Here is an 18254-nt window from a genome sequence, read left to right as displayed (position 1 = left end):
CCGCTGCCCGCTGAAGGCCGCGCTTCCGCGGCCCCTGGCACTAGCCAATCAGCGGTGACCTCCCGGGGCAAACTCCCCGCGAGGCGGGAGGGCTTGCTGGGGGAGCAGGACCTGCTGGCGTCCTGTCCTGGTTAGGTCTTTTTTAAAGTGAACCAGCAGGAGGAGTGTCTTCTTCTTTTTTAAAAAAAATAAATTTATTTATTTATTGGCTGAGTTGGGTCTCCATTGCTGCATGCAGACTTTCCCTAATTGCGGAGAGCCGGGGCTGCTCTTCCTTATGGTGCTTGGGCTTCTCATTGCAGTGGCTTCAGTAGTTGCCACATGTGGACTCAGTAGTTGTGGCTCAGGGCTCTAGAGCGCAGGCTCAGTAGTTGTGGCGCGGGCTTAGCGGCTCCACGGCATGTGGGATCTTCCCAGACCAGGGATCCAACCGGTGTCCCCTGCATTGGCAGGCAGATTCTTTACTGCGCCACCAGGGAAGCCCAGTGTCTTCTTTTTTGGGTGGAGGATAAGAATCCCGCCTGCGCTGAAAATAGCAGTCCCTAACTGCAGACATTGTGGGAAAGCAAGTGTTAAAACAGCAAAAGCTCCAAATGCTTCACGCTTGACGATACATTGTTAAAGCAAATCTGGGAAAAGAGCGCTTGCTCTAGGGTGCACTCTGGTTATAACTCAGTAAAATTTGCTTTATTATGTAACAGGGTTGTTGACTTTGATTGAATTTTATGGGAAAGGGGTTGTTAAGGGGTTTCTGTCTTCCAAATTATTCCATGTACCTAAGAATAGGAGTCAGGACCTACGTTTAACAGGGGTGGGGTGGTGGTGGACCGAACTCAGGTTCAGTTGCTCCCCGCTGGAAAGACAAGTGTTGTTTGGAAAGGAAGGGTTGCATAATTCAGAAGGCAACCTGGGGAGAAGGCAGACTGGTGTCCAAGAACCAACTCCGAAGAGTCTGCTCCACTATGAAGATTTTTAAAGGAGAAAGGGGGGAAGTTAATTGCAGTTAATCATTTGGGAAGAGGGGGTCAGGGTCTTCTTTATCTTCCACTACGAGCAGACTTTCTTCTGACTGGTTGGTGGTGAGGTAACAAGGTGGTGTTCCAGGAATCTGGTGCTCAGCCTGAAGTTCCACCTGAGTGGGGACCTTAGTTCAAGCAAAAGAACTCAAAGATATTGTTAGGTGTATATTCCCTGAGGAGGAATCAGGACCCTGCTTTATTGTTGTACTACAGTTTCTTGACTGCACCTCCTTTGTTTCTGCATTCTCTCATTTTTCTGTTTAGCAACTGTTTGGATGTGCCCTTTGGCACTCAGGGAAGGTCTATGAAGCTGAAGCCTCTTTCCTACAAACAAGAAATGGGGACACAAAAGGACTGGTACCCTGGAGGGCCTCACAGAGTCCTGCTCCATTTCAGGGAGACAGGAAAGGAAGAATGTATATGAAGGGAAAGAGGAGGGCTGATAGAATTCAGCTTCTATCCCTTTCCTCACTTTGCTAATTTCCTCCTCTGTGGGGCAGTCAATACCCTTGCACAATTCATCTCAGTTAGTTTAGCGCCCTTAGTCCAGGGACAGCATTGCAGTCCTGCTATTTAGATGTGGAACTTTGGGCAACTTTGGATCTTTTCAGACTCTATTTCATCATCTTTTTTTTTTCCCCTTGTCCACACCTCCAGGGATTGAACCGATGCCCTCAGCAGAGACAACACAGTCCTAACCACTGCACCTCCAGGGAATTGCCTTTCATCATCTTTCAATGAAAACAATACCACCCATTGCAAGGAGGGATAAAGGAGATTACATATTTAATGAGAACACTTTTTGTTCCTTCTTACAGCGCCCCATTAGTCCAAGATCTGAAACACAGCTAAGACAAAAGCCAGGCTCTGTCAACTTGTCCAGACCAAAATGCTTTCTTCTTCAGCTCACTGCCTTTCATATCAAGGGTACACCCGCGCAGGAACCACCCCCACCCCCGCCCCCGGCCAACCCCCGGCCCCAGGTGAAGAAGATTTTTGGAACAACCTGATATAGATTGTGGGCAAGTTCTCTACATTTCTGACGATCTGCAGTCTCACGTTTGCAGAAATCTTCCATAGGCACCTTCCAATTTGTCTCTTGGAGCCATTCCTTTACTTTCAGGGACTAGTAAATGTATAAGCTGGGGCAAGTTTGAATATCTAGGCTCATAAGTTCTTACTATAAGATGAAATTGTTTAGTAAAGTCCAAGGGATCCTGTGAATGATCTGGAAATTCCTTAGTTAAGGCCTTAATTTCTGTCCTAGTCCAAGGGTGTATAGGTAAGAGTAGGCTCCCCTCTACCTGTAGATTTCTCTGTAAAGGGGTGGCTATTACCTTAGGGTCGCCTTTATCCTTTCCCTTAGACTCGACAAGTTCTTCCTTTGAGATTAGAGATGGAAGAGCAGAGAGGTCAGGCTAGGGGAGCTCAGAAAGAAGAGGTTACGAAGGAGCCAAAGAAAGAGGAGAGAAAGGAAGAGAAGCAGTGATGACTTCTAAGGTCTTTTCTAATCTAGTTACCAGTTCTGATAATTTCTGATTTGTCTCTTGCAATGAAGCCATTCTATCACTCCCTTGTTCTGAGGCTTCCAGATACCAATTAAAATGTTTCCATTCCAGCTGTTTGATCTTAAGCCGGCTTTTTCTAGTTTAGTGTGCCAATAAACCAACTGAAGTAAATCGAAAGTGCCCCATTTGAGCCATCTCAGGGACAAATGATTTTTGGTCAGAACTTCCCATTAAGTTAAATGCTTGCGAGTGTCAGTTTCATAGTGTTATACATAAATCCAGCTGGGGTTCCCATAGGTGGCTGTTCATCCAGGAGCTGATTGGCCCTTGAGGCACAATGTCCCATTATTAATTTGCAGTCTGCTTCAGGCATGAGATATGATCTGAACAATTTTCTGAGGACAGTGTGGTGGACTGGTGTGCTGCTTCTGAATCTAGCTCCCCGAGGAGTGACCCTTGAGTCGATCTGACTCTATTCTGTGTCTCAGCTTCTCCCTGTGACAGTCTAAAACTCTCCTGGGTGCTGGGAGTGCTAAGTTCTCAGCCTCTGTTGCACCCTCCAGATGAGCAGTATTTACTTAATGGTCATAGTGGGGCTCCCTTGTAGGACTGCTGCACACAGTGAGGATTGATCCTCAGACACTTCTGTGAGGTCCTCAGTCACCTGAGGATGCCTTGTGGCCGGAAGGAGCAAGTCCCTTTATTCTTCAGAGCCAAATAACTCAGTCTCTCATTTCACTAACAAAAAGTTTTGTTCCAACCATATATAAATTTACCCCTTTTTTCCCCTTAATTTAAGCCAAACTTAACAAAAACCAGCCACCCGTTTTCCCTGGACTTCCTCTCCAAGATCCCCCTAGAACCTTGCCTAGGAAATGCATGGATGCCTCTTAAGACAAGTAAAAACCAGCTGAAATAAAATTTTCAAGATCATCACCAAAACAATGAGATCTGGATATCATGAGAGCTCACCAGAACACCTGAGAGATGCCCAGAAGCCAGTGAGGCTCAAAGCACCCATGTTGGTACCGAGTGCCTGTGTGAGGCATCTTCCAGGTGTCCTCTGGTGGGTGTCTCCAGTATCCTGATGACTACGCCAAGCATATGTTAACAAAAAATTAATCAATAGTCAATCTATGAAGCAAATGGAAAATTTTATTTGAGCCAAATTTGAGGACTCAAGTTTGGGTTCCAATAACTATTCTGCCTGTTAGAAGTTAAAACATAGTTACATAAGTTTTTTGAGACAGAGGGCTTTACATTAGAAGACGTATTACTGACAGTTTACACAATCCAAATTGGCAAGTACAAACTGATGGGTCATTGTGATCCCCTTACAAGATCAAGAAGGAATGTTATCTTTTAAGGAGATACATTCTGCTAGGAGAAATTTCAGGAGATACCAACATTCTGCTAGGAGAATGTTGGTGTTTATGGTTGAGCAGGTATTTCTGCCAATGGGGAACGTTTTGTTGATGCAAAATGCAGATATACAATGCATAGTAGAGGGGAGAGAGGAGGCTAAAGTGCAGAGGAAATTTTTTTATATTTAAATTTTTCTTGTCTTGCCATAAAATGTGAATTTTATTTCACACCCTTATCAAAAACTGTCTTGGTAGTGTAATGAGACAGGAAGCTGGATTATCCACAGATGAAAGAAGAAATCACAATGGAAATGAGAACATATTTTAAACAGAAAGACAAATAATGAAAATTGGACCTAGCAAAACCTGGGGTACAGCTACCCATCCCTTAGAGGGAAATTTATAATTGTCAGTGCATATACTGGAAAAGATAAAAATTGAAATGAAATTATCTAATCTTCTATTTTAAGAACCTAGAAAAAGAACAGTAAATTAATGGGAATTCCCTGGTGGTCCAGTGGTTAGGACTTTGCACGTCCAGTGCTGGGGGCCCAGGTTTGATCCCTGGTCGGGGAACTAAGATCCTGCATGCCACATAGCACGCCCAAAAAAATAAAATAAACTTGTGATAATCATTTCATGATGTATGTAAGTCAAATCATTATGCTGTAAACCTTAAACTTATACAGTGCTGTATGTTAATTATATCTCAATAAAACTGAAAGAAAGAAAAGGTGCTATGGTAATGCCCCATGACCTCCTGCATGCCCAAGGAGTGGCTCAGGAACTAAGATCCCACAAGCCATCCATCTTTCACACAATCCTAGATTCATTTTTCTAAAACATTCATTATGGTGATTATCTGCTCAAAAGCTGTCGGTGATTCCTTATTGTCTAGAATCATGGTCCCCAGGCTGTGAGCCAAGGCACCCCTGGACAGCAGGCTCACTGGGATGCCATGGGATAAACTTTTGCGGGAATCACAATGATACATGACATGTTAGACAACATGTGAACTTCTAGCTCAAAGTAGGTCTGTTTCAACGTTAGATCACACTATGTTCCTCTCAGTATCAAACAGGGAAGGAAGGTGGTAGTGTCCAATTTGATTCCAAGGCTTCAGAAGTTAAGCTGTGCCCAAGATCCCGTTAGTAAATAATTGTACTTATTTAAAAATAAAAATATTTTCTTTACATTTATGTGTATTATGTTTTCAAATACCTACTAAGTTGTTAGGATTATTGTTTGGATCTAACTACTTAAAAATAGAACTTGTAGGTATTTCTTTTGGTGTGTCATAAAATATTGAGACACTAGCAGCATCATGAACTGAGACAGTTTGTAAACCTCTGGCCTCGATGATAAAAATCCACAGCTCCTAGCTTGCACTTAAAGTTTTTCAAAACTTCTAGTAACACCACGTACTTTCTTTTTTTTTAAATTTATTTATTTTTTTGGTTGTGTTGGGTCTTCGTTGCTGCGAGCGGGCTTTCTCTAATTGTGGTGAGTGGGGGCTACTCTTCACTGCAATGCATGGTCTTCGCATGTGGTGGGTCCTCCTGTTGTGGAGCACGGGCTCTAGGTGTGCGGGCTTCAGTAGTCATGGCACACAGGCTTAGTTGCTCCGCAACATGTGGGGATCTTCCCAGACCAGGGATCGAACCCATGTCTCCTGCATTGGCAGGTGGATTCTTAACCCCTGCGCCACCAGGGAAGCCCCAACACCATGTACTTTCCACTCCCATTATTCCCTGGCTCATATCTTTCTCCAATACTTGTTTTTTGACCCTGGGCAAATCAACTTCATTTCGTTAACTAATTTCATTAATTAATTATATGAATTAATCTCATGTAGTTTTTCTGAGCCCCTTTCTCTAGCTATAAAAAGGGGTAATAGTGCTTACCTTGCACGACTGTAACAAGCATTATATGGGGATGAACAGAAGGAGGAACACACAGACACCACATATGGAGTATGACAAGTGCTCGGTTAAGTGTCAGACATAATCCCGTCATCTTATTTTTTTATAGTTTGGCTTTGCCATGCAGCATGTGAGATCTTAGTTTCCTGACCAGGGATTAAACCCATGTCCCGCGTAGTGGAAGCTCAGAGTCCTAACCACTGGACTGCCAGGGAATTCTTCCCCTCTTCATCTTGAACCTTCTAAACAAGCCCAATCAGCGTTCTTATTCAGTTCCTCGAGACTCATCTGGATATCCCCTCAATTTTTTTTTTTTTCCTTCAGTCTCTCATAATTTTATTTTCTCCTTGGAAGTTCCAATGATCCCCTCCTGGGGTTTGACTGATTTGCTAGAATGGCTCACAGACTTAGAGAAATACTTCATTTGCTAGATCAGGTTTATTATAAAAGGAAATAACTCAGGAACAGCTAGATGGAAGAGATGCATGGGGCAAGGCATGGGGAAAGGGCATGAAGCCTCCATGCTCTGCGTGCGCTACTGTCCTCAAATCTCCACGTGTTCACCAACCTGGAAAGTTCTCCACCCTCTAACTAGCCTCTCTAAATATTACTCTTATTTCAACCCCTAGTCTACCTCCTCCATCAAGCCTTCCCCAACCAAACTAGCTCAGAGTTAACTGCTATAGCACACAACCATACCACACAAAGGCAATAGTTTACTGTTTAGTATTACTATTTAGTTTACTGTTTATTCAACTTGTATATCACCTGTGCAATGTTTCGCCACATATACTGTAAGCATCTTTGAGGTTAAGAATGTCATGCTAGCACTTCCTAGGTGGCGCAGTAGTAAAGAATCCGCCTGCCAATGCAGGGGACACAGGTTGGAGCCCTGCCCTGGGAAGATTCCACATGCCATGGAGCAACTGAGCCTGTGAGCCACAACTATGGAGCCTGTGCTCTAGAGCTCGTGAGCCACAACTACTCAGCCCATGTGCTGCAGCTATTGAAGCCCACATGCCTAGGGCCCGTGCTCCACAACAAGAGAAGCCACTACAATGAGGAGCCTGAGCACCACAATGAAGAGTAGCCCCCGCTCGCAGCAACTAGAGAAAGCCCGTGTGCAGCAACGAAGACCCAACACAGCCAATAAATAAATAAAATAAATAAATAAATAAATAAATAAATAAAATGAGTCCAAAAAAAAGAATGTCATGCTACATCAGTTTCCTACAGCATCTAGCAAAGTGGAGGGTGTAGATCACATTGAGTTCATGTAATGCATGAATTTATTCAGATTCCAGATCAGAATAAGCACCACAACACCTCCACACGTACAAAAGGAAGATGGAGCAGTAGAGGTCAGAGGGAACATGAGAAAAGGAAAGAGTGCACAAATGCTGGCTGGTGGTACAAAGCAGAGTCATGAGGTAAAGGCCCCTTGTGAGGCCAGACCTCGAGCAAACAGGGTCTCTACATTGGGTAAGACGAGTAATAGAGGAATTGAGATAGTTCTTTTTAGGGGTTAACTAGGGAGGCATGGCAAGGAGGTGAGGATCTCACAGCTGAGTTTCTCACCCTCTCCCTCCAAGAAGGAAGTAGAACTTTTGGGGGGACCACAAATGCCAACCACAAATTCACTTGGGTAAAGAGTCTTTTAAACTATAAACATCCTGAAAATGGATACAAGAAAATATTCAGCCCTTTTCACTGGTGAGAATTATTTAACTGGGTTTCCCCCTCAAAATATTTGGGACATAACCAACTGTGTGAATGTTTTATGTGCATGAAGGCAAAGAATTCTAGCCCTGTAAGTTAGGGTGGGACGTTACTTGACTTCATTGGGTGGCTCTGAGCAGCCCTAACAATGCTTGAAGAGTAGGCGGAGCTGAAGAAACTGGGAGAGGTGCAGAAAAAAATGGGAGACGGCCAAAGCCAAAGTCTCCCTAGTTTGACTAAGAAATGAAGTATGGCTGTGCCTTTGGTGAACTTGGCAGGCGGTCGGGGTGGGGGCAGCCCGCTGTGGGCTTCAGTTGACTAAGGATCCAGGGGCCCAGGTCCAGGATGGGCCGTGCAAAGCAATAGCAGAGATATGAGCATACCTGGGAATGCAGGCCGCTAGTGACACAAACCCGGCGGACAGAGTCCCGCACCCACTGCTACAAACAGGAAACACCCACAGAAGACTAGCTAATGCTCCTGGAAGACGGAGGGATGGGGGGTGAGGGGGCGCTAGCCACGGAGCACTTAATGAGTGCAAGAAAAATACTCTGGGTTAAACGGAAGAAAAATATTCTGGTTGGGATTGGAGTCTTGAACTTGTTAACTAGATTAGTTCAATAGTATTCAGTGGACATATTTAGATTAAAAGGCTATTTTCATTTGTCAATGTTTCAGTCTGAATAGTTACAGAAATATTTATTTTATTTAAGTAACACTTTATAAAAAAAACAAACAGAAGTGATTTAGACTAAAAGCTCCAAGGTGTATTGTTTCATAGGTGTTATTGCAATCTATGCCTTCACCCCATTTAGTAAGCCATTTCAGGTAACTTCCAGTTCATAAATTAACAGTGAGGTTACAGAGCCAACCAGGATGGGACAGAATGTATTCCAAGTTAGGAGGGGACCACACGGCTCCTCAGGGATGTCTCCCATGGAGCACCTGTGCTCCACTGTTTCTTCCTGCACGTCTGAATGTCACCTTCTGGCTTCTCTGGCTGTGGCTGGTTAAGTCTCCTGATTCTAATGCTGTGCTGCTTTGTCGCCTAGGAGGTTGATCCAAGCTTTCAGGCTCCCTCTCTTGTAGACCTTAATTACATACTGTGAGGTTCAGGAGAGCCGGCCAATCTGAAGGCTGGGAACGCTTGTTTAAAGGAGGAATCACCATTCCAGCATAAACTGTCCTTAATCCTATTGCAGAAACTGTTTTCATTCCGGGGATGGTGAGTCCTAGAAGATCATGGCCAAGAAGCAGATGTCCTAAGTGGCTTCCTCTGAGAGTTTATCCCCAGGAAGGAGCCATGTGGCACCTGCTTTTGATCACATTTCTAATAGCTGCTCTACTTCCTCAAGGGCTGTTGTAAAATCATTTACTTGACTGTTACATAAGGTCTGTTGTTCTAGGAACTGGGCCCTCTCTTCTTCTTTCACCTTCAACTTTACCTTTAAGGCCTGCATGGAAAGGCATTAAAAAAGACAAAAAACAAAAAAAACCACAAAACTTTCACTTTCAGGAAAGACAAAACCATAACCACAAGATTACACTTCTGTTTCATTGAGGACCACCACTGGAATACCGACATTGTCTTTTCTATCTTAGATTTGTTTATCTGTGTTGGTTTTGGGAATTGTCTCTCTACTACAGAATCTGTTATCTCAACTGGAACAAGAGAATCCTCTAGGATTCCATGTAGTATCCCATGGTTCATCCAAGCAATCCAAAACAGTCCAGACCAAAGAATCTGGGTTTCCTATTACAGGTTTCCTTGAAATATCAAGTTTCCACAGCATGGATTTCACACAGGTGTCAACTTTCAACCTGGAGCAACCTAGCATGTTGCACACTGCCTCATGCCCTGCAGATGTGAACATTTTTAAGAGTCTTTAGAACAGAAAATTAGTTGAAAAAAGTGGAGAAATCAAAGTCTTGGAATTTAGTTAATAGTAATGTATCAATACTGGTTTCTTAGTCTTGACATATATAGCATGATAATGTGAGATGTTAATATTAGGAGAGTTGAATTCTCTATTATCTTTGCAATTTTTCTGCAATCTACAATTATTACAAAATAGTTTATTAAAAATGAATGCACAGATAAATAAGAGCGCCCTCTACAGATCCACCTGTTGTGGTAGGAAATGGTAATTTTGCTTTGGGGAGATGTCTGCCTCTCACCTGTAACTCCTCCATCTGCTTTTTGGCTGTTTCGTTAAAAAGCTTCAGTTCATCTTGCAAAGTTTCTAACAGCAACTAAGAGAAAAGCACAGTGTTGTAACAAATCTTTATTGAAATGTGAAAACCTTCTTCATATAAACTAACCTCTTCATCGGAGCTGAATCAGATGATCGCTAATACCCCTTCTACCCAGTCATTTATGAAGTGTCCACACACATGCCAGGCTTTCTCATGGGCGCCTGGGAGGAACTAAGTCCACAGGAGAGACAGAGGACCCCACCTCCACGTGCTCTGTGCCACACAGGTAATATGAAGGAAAGGCAGTAGCCACTGAAGGGGTGACTAAATCACCTGGAGGAGCTGAGGATGGCTTCCATACCTAGTATTCTAGGATTCTAAGATGACAACTGATCTTCCTGGGGAAGAGATCATAGAAGCTCAAAAGGCTTTACTCTCAAACAGCTGCCTTCCTACTTCAGGGAAGGAACCAAAGAGAAGGCACATTTAATTCAGGCTGGACCTTTGTAAGACACAATGCTCAGGAAAGGAATAAGGGGAGAAATTTGGTAAAGCGTAAAATTAGAGACACCAGAAAGCCGTCTCTACTGGTCCACCCTACTATGGGTTTTAAAGTAGTACATTTTCAACTTAGACTCCTATTTGTAAGCACAAAGTTATCTTTCAAGTAAAACATGCTACTGTGAGTACACACCCACCACCCTATTCCGCTCTCCTGCGTAACCAAAAGCTGCTTTGTGGGCTTGGCCAAGCATATGGCAGGGCCCTGCTTAGAGCCGCAGGGCCCCACACCCACTGGGCCGTCTCCCATTCACACCCACACCCTCACCATCGAGTCCACGGGATCCGTGGCAGAGTCTTGCTGTGACGCCAGGGTCTCACTGCCTAAAACCAGCGGAAACAACAAAGTCAGCCTTGTCTGCGGAACTGCAACTTGAAAGAAAATTAAAACCCCTCCACAGGAGTATTCGTGAGGGAAACGTCTCTAGGCTTCTGGTCCCGGACTCTTTCCCCTGAGTTTTCCCCTTGGCAGAGTCCCCCACGCCTGCCTCCAGAGCTGGATTTCATCCCTCCTTCCTCTCTAGGTACGGATATGACCAAAACTTCATTCTGCTTTGTCCTCAGCTCAGCGAAAAATTTGTCCAAAAGAAATGTATAGGTTGTGTTTTTTTGGTTTTGTTTACAATACATAAAACTATTTTTAAAAGCTTTTCAGGCCTTAAAAATAATTATTTTGGTAAAAACAGTACATAAACATCGGAAATTAAAATCATCCAAAAACATGTATGGTGGCTATAAAGAATACACCCTAAAATGCACAGGTTAGTGGCAGCATTCGACGTCAACTCCTTAACTCAAAGAAGCCTGGGCCCCTTCCCTGGGCATCCTCAGGCTCTCTTAAAATCTTTGGGTAATCCTTCTTCCGCTTCCTCTCTGTTACAGACTCTGACCTCTAGCAACAGGGTCAGAACAGAAATCACATTTTAACCACCATGATTCTGGTGATTAGCCAGCTTTAGGAGCCCTTTCAACAGTATCATCTCTCTCTCTCCACCTGTGAAGGTTACCTGTATGCTATATCCCTTGAAAGAAAGAAAATATTTCTGATCTATTTGCAAGATCATACCTGTCAGCACCGAACGCATGGCATAAAGCGTTCAGATAAGAAAGAGATAATCCTCTCTCCACAACAATCTGAAACTCTGTTGGGCAAAGTCGACATCGCAAGAAAACAGAGAGGAGCTTCCCCAGATCTTTGCTAGGCAACCCCTGCACTGACTGGGTCAGCTGACGCCATGCCAGACTCCTGACGTGCAGTCCAGAATCACCCAGGAAGGGACACATGCACTGACTCCTCTGAAGGCAGCTGGGTGCCATCTCTTACCTGGGTTGAGGCCCTTGCTCTCCAAAATTGCCAAACAGTTGTCCTGAAACTTCTCTAGCAGCTCCACTTTTTGCGTCAGGTCCTTCAGCTCTCCCTGTGGGGGTGCCAGGCAGATAGGTGAGGCCTGTCCCATTCCTCAGGGGGCAGCCACAGCACAAGCCTGGCACCTTCTCCTTCTGCCCTCAGGCACCTGGCGTGCTCCCTCAGGATTCCACACGCATCACCCAGTGCAGCTGATGGCAGGTCTGGTGGGTCGCTTACCTGAGTTTCAATCAATTTCTGGTGCAACTGCTTGTTGACAGCCTCTAAGAGCTGGTTCTTATCCTTGAGTTCTTCCTCTGATTTCTGTTTACTCAATGGCTTGTAGCTGTAATGATAATTGTACTTAGATGAAGAGGTGGAGGCGTTAAGAGTATGGGCTATGGAGTTGGGTTGGTTCGAATCCTGGCATCACCACATGGTGGTAAATGACCTTCAGGGAGTTGTGTAACCTCTCTGAGGCTGCTTCCTCATTTCTAGAATTAACACACACATCTCGTAATATTATTATCATGAGGGATGAGAGAATACATGTACAATTCTTAGTACAGCTACTGACACATAGTAAACTTTTAATAAGGGATAGCCATTATCATCATCAATATTAAGTCTTTTCAAAGTTCTGAGTCCTTCTTGATAGAATTTTGTCTTCAGAACTTTTAAGTCATGCCCAAATAATAGATGTGGAATTAAAACCTATTTCTACAAACTTTCTGGCTTATATTATTTCTGTCTTCAGGACTGCAAAACGTTCGAGCAAGCCTCAAATGGAGAGAGATGGATCCTCCTCCAGGATTTCATCACCACCACTACCACCTGAGACAGCGGCAGCAGCAAAACACTCATCTCCAAATCACTAACCACATGCAGCCCCTCCCATCCTGAGGGCTTCCCGCGTCTGTTGATGGGCCACAGCTTGGTCTGAGCGGTGGTCCTGGCATGGAGCACCCAAACTCTTGCCTGGTACTCAAGATGGTAGCATGACTGATTCCTGCCCTGACAGTGGTTCTCAAACCTGGCTGTGCCTTACCCCTGAAAATTCCATTTAGATTTCTGGGGCAGCACCAGACTCCAACACAGTAAAACAAGTCCTGTGAGTGATTCCAACATACAATCAGGATGGAGCTCCACTACCCTAAAACGGTGGCCAGGTTTCATCTATCCTGACACTCACCTCTTCCTGATGTTCCTCCTGGTGGCAGTGTCTGTAGCTTTCACCTGCCTAGAAAAGCAAAAACAAATCAGGATGTTAACTAGACTCAGTGTGGTGATCATTTTGCAATATATACAAATATCAAATCATTATGTTGTACACCTGAAACTAATACAATGTTGTATGTCAGCTATACCTCAGTTAAAACAATAATAACAAAGAAATCAGAGAATCACATTACTGTTGTCACATCATTTTATTGTTGTTGTTTCTGTGTATTTTTTTTTGGCCATGCCACGCCATGTGGGATCCAGTTCCCAACCGGGCATCGAACCCCGTGCCCCGTCAAGAGGAAGCACGGAGTCTGAGCCCCTGGACCGCCAGGGAAGTCCCAGACAGCACAGGCCTGGGGAGCTCTGAGGGCCCACGCACTTCTACGTCAGGCCAGACTACTGAAAAAGGCTTATGAACGGGGAGCAGGCTCCCCTCCTGACCGCCTCGACAATCTGACACACCTGCTTCTGCTCAAAATAGCGTGGCTACCTGACGTCACCCTCACTCACGTGGGAGCTGAGCGCCGGGCGTGCGGACACGCACGCACACTGCGCGGGGCTGGGCCGTGCTCAGGCCAGCAACCCAGGCTGACAACGCGCCCCCACCCGCCAGGACTCCCACTTACGGCTGGTGTTTGACTGCAGTGCTGTTATTTGCACACCCACAGCAAATGCTGCAAGAGGAAAGACTCTCTCTTATCATAACCCCGGCTGTGCCTCTTCTGGGCTGATCAACACAGAAGGTTCTGACAAACAGCTCAGTACCGCTGTACTGCTCCGGGCCACTGACCACAGGCCAATCCTTCAGGTACCTTGTCCTCTCAAAAGTCCCAATTCTTGGTACTGCGCAATTCCTAGCAAGACGTTCTGAGTGGACACCAAGGCTCTAACTCTTACCCGTTCTCGCGTCTCGGTTTGATGACTCTGGTAACATCATTCTCGGAACCTCCCGAATGAGGTCTGAAAACATCAACTTCTTTGGACTTCACAGGTAATAGGCTCTTAGAAGTGGCTCGAGTTTGCGGGTCTGCAAAGGAAAACAAGAGGGTAAAACCTCATGCATCATGACGCAACAGAGCAACGCTACAAATTCAGGAGAATAAGACCTCTAGACCAATTGGGAATAGAAACCAAAATTCTTTAAATGTGACAGTGCAGTGTGTTTGAGGGTAGCTAAAAGCTTGATGATACAGCAAACTGAATGTCCAAAGGGTATAGATGTGAAAGTGGAGATTCATACAAGCAAAGAGGATGAGAGGCAGTGTGGCCGTCAGCAAGGCAAAACACGGCTGAGCCCTTCCTCACACCGCAGTGGAAGGGAGCCACCTTGTTCACCTCCTAAGCACTCGCCTGCTCTCCTGAGACTACACGCAAGCTGCTTCGCGTTTCAGCTGTTGCTTAGTTGCTTTGACCAGAGTGGCTCCCTAACTAGGACTCTAAGAGACGCCTCTGTGCCTCAGCATCTAGGAGAGTATCTGGCATATTATCAGAGGTTCAAAACCTGCTTATTGAATAAATGGAACACATCACAGTGTCATGGGTTGTTTCCCAGACCATCTCTAAACTAGCTTCTTCCGCTCTTCCATGCTGAGTGCCTTTACCACCAGCCCTTATCATTTGTTTATCCACTGTTAGGTTTAGAGGTTCATTAGGTTCCCTGTTTGGCATTCTGTTCTGATCCTGCTAGGCTATTGCCAGATAACCAGAGAAATGGCCCTGACATGACACTCTTCTTCCCCACAGGAGAGCATTTCCCCCTAGCCCTTATGCTAGCCCTCCACTACACACGTCTACCACTTACATTCCATAGCAAATTCAGGTAACTGGTTCTGGAGTTAAGCATGCATCCCTAACACATGCACAGGATTCTTCTAGTTTATACTAACTTCACTTTGTTCATTGTAAAGTGGCTCCTTTTAGCTTGACCTAAATTAAGAGCCGTGACAATTAATTCAAGTTGAAGAAATGAGGTACAAAGCACTGGATCACAGGGATTAAGAAACTTTGTGTTTGATAGAGATTTATTTTGATGACTCTAGCTGCACAACAGTTTGGAATACATATGATTTCTCAGGCTAACAAATTATTTCATTTATAGTATACCAAATGGGCATTTACATCCTATTTTTCACTCCTACCCACAAAACAAGTATTAAAAGGGTTCTTTCTGAGGTCTCTGTTGGAAGTAAAAGGTAACCTTGAGTGAATGAGTTTACCTTCTCCTCTCTCAAGTATTAATAAGTTATACACAATAAGAAGTCTATTTCATGTAAAAACATGTCAATACCAAATTGATCAAAATTAACGCTCTTCATTGACTGGAATTGGTTTCAATAACTCATAGTGTTAGATCCTAAGGATTGCATCATCGGAAATATTTAGCAGGATTTAACAAAGACTGTCTCCTTAAAATGAGAGATGCTAAGGAGGGAACTGGATGGCTGGTGTCAAGGAAGGGAAGACTTGTTTCTCACTGTATATCGTTTCCCCACTTTGGATATTTTTTATATGTATGTTACCTATTCAGAAAACTAAAAAACAACCAACCCATGCCTAAAATCTAAAAACCTGAGAGGCAGCCTAAAAATGTTCAACCTTTGAGGTTACATATGATCATAAAGCTGCGACAGGAAAAGAAGCAAGGAGATGAAAACTTCCAACTTGGCTGGGAAATGCCAGTCACTTCCCACTGAACAAGAGACGCTGCTAAGGGAAAGGCAGCATAAGACCAGTTCTAGTTCTTTCATCAACTCCTAGGCCCTGCTGATGCCAGGATTGCCATTCAGGTGTTCTGAAGCAACATAAGACAAACAGAACGCTTTAAAGCCTTTGGAGAAAAGCCTATTTACTTCATAGATCAATCCTGCTACTGCTCATCAACCAACACATGGAGTCACCTGGGAAGGGATCTTAACTAGCTGCTTCAAAATTTCCCACCACAGGTTCTGATGTTTGAAGCCTATTCTGTGCTATAATCTCTAGATTAGGCAGCTTGACAACTGCAGACTTTAGGAGATGACTTTCAACCACAAGCTGAGTAACACAAAGTAATATGGCAAAGCAATCAAATATTGCTTGCTTATTTATTTATTTATTTATTTACTTGCTTACTTATTTAATTTTTTAGTTTTTGGCCAGGCAGGGCGGCTTATGGGATCTTAATTCCCTGACTAGGGATCGAACCCAGGCCCTCAGCAGTTGAAAGTGTGGACACCTAACCAATGAACTGCCAGGGAAATCCCAAATATTGCTTTTAATCATGTCTCTTCTCCCAAGCTTCTAGAATATTAGTTAGGCCTGACCCTTCTCTCTCACTTCACTCAACTAATGTTTACTGAGAATGTACTATATACGAGACACTGTGCAGTTACAAGCGTGAACCAGACACACTAGGTGCTTCTCCCTAAGTATCTCGCTTTTCAAATAAATCTCTTCTCTCCCCGCTGACAACAAACCTACATCCTCCAGATAGCTCAAACCTGGAAATAAAACAGGTAAATGTTTAAAAAGGGATTCCTAGATTAATGGGAATAATATTGTAGAATAATCAGCAACTTAAATCTAATTGGTGAATGCAGCAGAGTTCGGGCAGGGAGAGCAGGGGTGCGGGGCAAGTCAATTCCCACCATATGGCCCTTCCCCTAACTCCCATCAAAAGCCTAGACAGCCCGCCTACAGGGGAGTCAGCCGGCTCTCAGAGCCGATAGAATGCCCTCCTTTGCCGGCGCCCCGCCCCCCCGACTCCCAGCCACCGATTTGATCCCCCATACTCCTGGCCTGATCAACCCCGGGCCAGTAAGCAGTGCCCGGGGACAGGGGCGGCATGGACACCCACCTGCGGGCACGCCGCTGCTCAGCACAGAGGGGGGCTGCAGGGTGTACACTGTCTTAACCACGCTGGTCATCGTAACGAGGCGGCACGGCTGAGGCCTGGAAAGTACAAGGTGAATGTTAGTTACCCAGGCTGGGCCAGGGGGCCCGAACATGCGGAGGGCCCCAGGAGAGCGCGACTTGGGAGAGAGAAAATCCTCCGCTCCCAGCCCAGCCCATCGGCCTCCCACATCCAGCCCAGTCTCCCGGCCCCGGGAGAGCCGAACCCAGGCGCCTGCTGCTCCTGCCCGCAGGCCTCCTCGCTCTGGTTCAAAAGATGCTCGGCAATAACTGCCGTACCGCAGACCAGCTCCGCCGCCTGGGTTTCAAATGGAAACTTCCGGTCGCCGGGCGGGAGAGGGGGCGGTGCGCTCTCCGTAGGCGGCCATGTTGTACGGCAGGCGCTGCCGTGGGCGACGCCTTCGGGGGCTGCCATGCTGTACGGAAGATCCGAGCGGAAGCGTGAGCTTCCTGGCGATGGGTGTGGCAGCCCCCAAGTCTGGGCGGCGGAGGGGGGTGGTGCACTTTGCCGGCCTAAATGAAGCTGTGAGCTATCCGCGTCTTATTCCGGCCCTGGGACGCAAACGCGGTCACGTTTAGAGTCCATGTCACAATCCTTCTCTTTATTTGGTCTGTGATTCTTAGGGATGATGCATGATGCCCGATAGCCAGGCCCACAGAGAGGGATGGGCTGAAAACTACACGTTACAGGGTGGAGAGTGGCAGGCGAGGTTTGTGAGCTGAAATATCTGAGACACCTACCATCAGTCCTAACTTTAATAACACTTATCCAGAATTTAAGCCGAGATTCAAAGCTACTCCTAGCGAACAGGGCAGAGTTCTCAAACACTAGTGCATTAATTCATTTCACTCAACAAATATTTATTGAGCACCTGCTATGTGCCAGACCACAATTCTAAGTGGGCGGATGGGATGAGGGTAGCAACTATCAACACTAGGCTCTGCCCTCCTGGATTGTAAAATCCAGGAAACAACAAACAAATAATCACATAAACTTGTCAATTATATCTCAATTAAGCTGGAAGAAACCAAATAGATCTGTATTTATCAACTATAGTGAAACTATGAGGGAAAAGTACAAAGTGCTGTGAGAGAAAAGCAGGGAAACCTAGTTTAAATTGCAAAGTCAGAAAAGACATCTTAAGTGATGTTTGACTAACAAAGGATGAGTAGGAGTTAATCAGAAGAACAATGGGGAAGAGGGGAGAAATGCAAAATCCCAAGGTAGGAATGGGCTTTTCCTAGGGGGACTAAAAGATGGGAGGAGAATGGTGCTGATAAAGCTGGAGAGATAAGTCAAATGGCAGTCTTTGTAGGCCAAAGGTAAAGAGCTTTGTAGTCCAAGCGTAAAGAGATTTTTTTTTCTTAAGAGTAATTAGAAGCCATTGAAGTATTAGAGCAGGAGAGTATCATATATATATGCCATGCTGCGTGCGGCTTGTGGAATATTATTAGTTCCCCAACCAGGGATCAAACCCAAGACACTGACAGGGGGAAATGCCAAG

The 18254-nt window shown here is 45.1% G+C and overlaps 1 protein-coding gene across 1 annotated transcript; it reads right to left on the bottom strand.

Moving 5' to 3' along the window:
* Positions 1 to 8277: 8277 nt before the first annotated feature.
* KNSTRN (kinetochore localized astrin (SPAG5) binding protein) lies at positions 8278 to 17164 on the bottom strand. The gene is made up of 9 exons (XM_057722316.1): positions 16956 to 17164; positions 16694 to 16788; positions 13756 to 13885; positions 12827 to 12874; positions 11875 to 11980; positions 11614 to 11707; positions 10558 to 10613; positions 9711 to 9785; positions 8278 to 8986 (listed from the first exon to the last, which is right to left on the bottom strand). The coding sequence occupies exons 1-9, from the start codon at positions 17162 to 17164 to the stop codon at positions 8855 to 8857; spliced, it is 945 nt and encodes a 314-aa protein (XP_057578299.1). The 3' UTR covers positions 8278 to 8854.
* Positions 17165 to 18254: the final 1090 nt, after the last annotated feature.

This window comes from Hippopotamus amphibius, chromosome 2 (genome assembly GCF_030028045.1).
Source record: "Hippopotamus amphibius kiboko isolate mHipAmp2 chromosome 2, mHipAmp2.hap2, whole genome shotgun sequence".
Lineage (NCBI taxonomy): Eukaryota > Metazoa > Chordata > Mammalia > Artiodactyla > Hippopotamidae > Hippopotamus > Hippopotamus amphibius.
The sequence above is the reverse complement of the archived record's forward strand: the minus strand, read 5'-3'. Positions and strand labels throughout refer to the sequence as shown.

What these genes read in the sequence shown, in the direction of transcription:
- KNSTRN (XM_057722316.1), bottom strand. Translation starts at nt 17,164, where the DNA reads ATGGCAGCCCCCGAAGGCGTCGCCCACGGCAGCGCCTGCCGTACAACA. An exon ending in GAGCAAGGGCCTCAACCCAG is followed by an intron (nt 10,614 to 11,613) that starts GTAAGAGATGGC and finishes CGCTGGTTTTAG; the next exon opens with GCAGTGAGACCCTGGCGTCA. An exon ending in CGGATCCCGTGGACTCGATG is followed by an intron (nt 9,786 to 10,557) that starts GTGAGGGTGTGG and finishes CTTTTCTCTTAG; the next exon opens with TTGCTGTTAGAAACTTTGCA.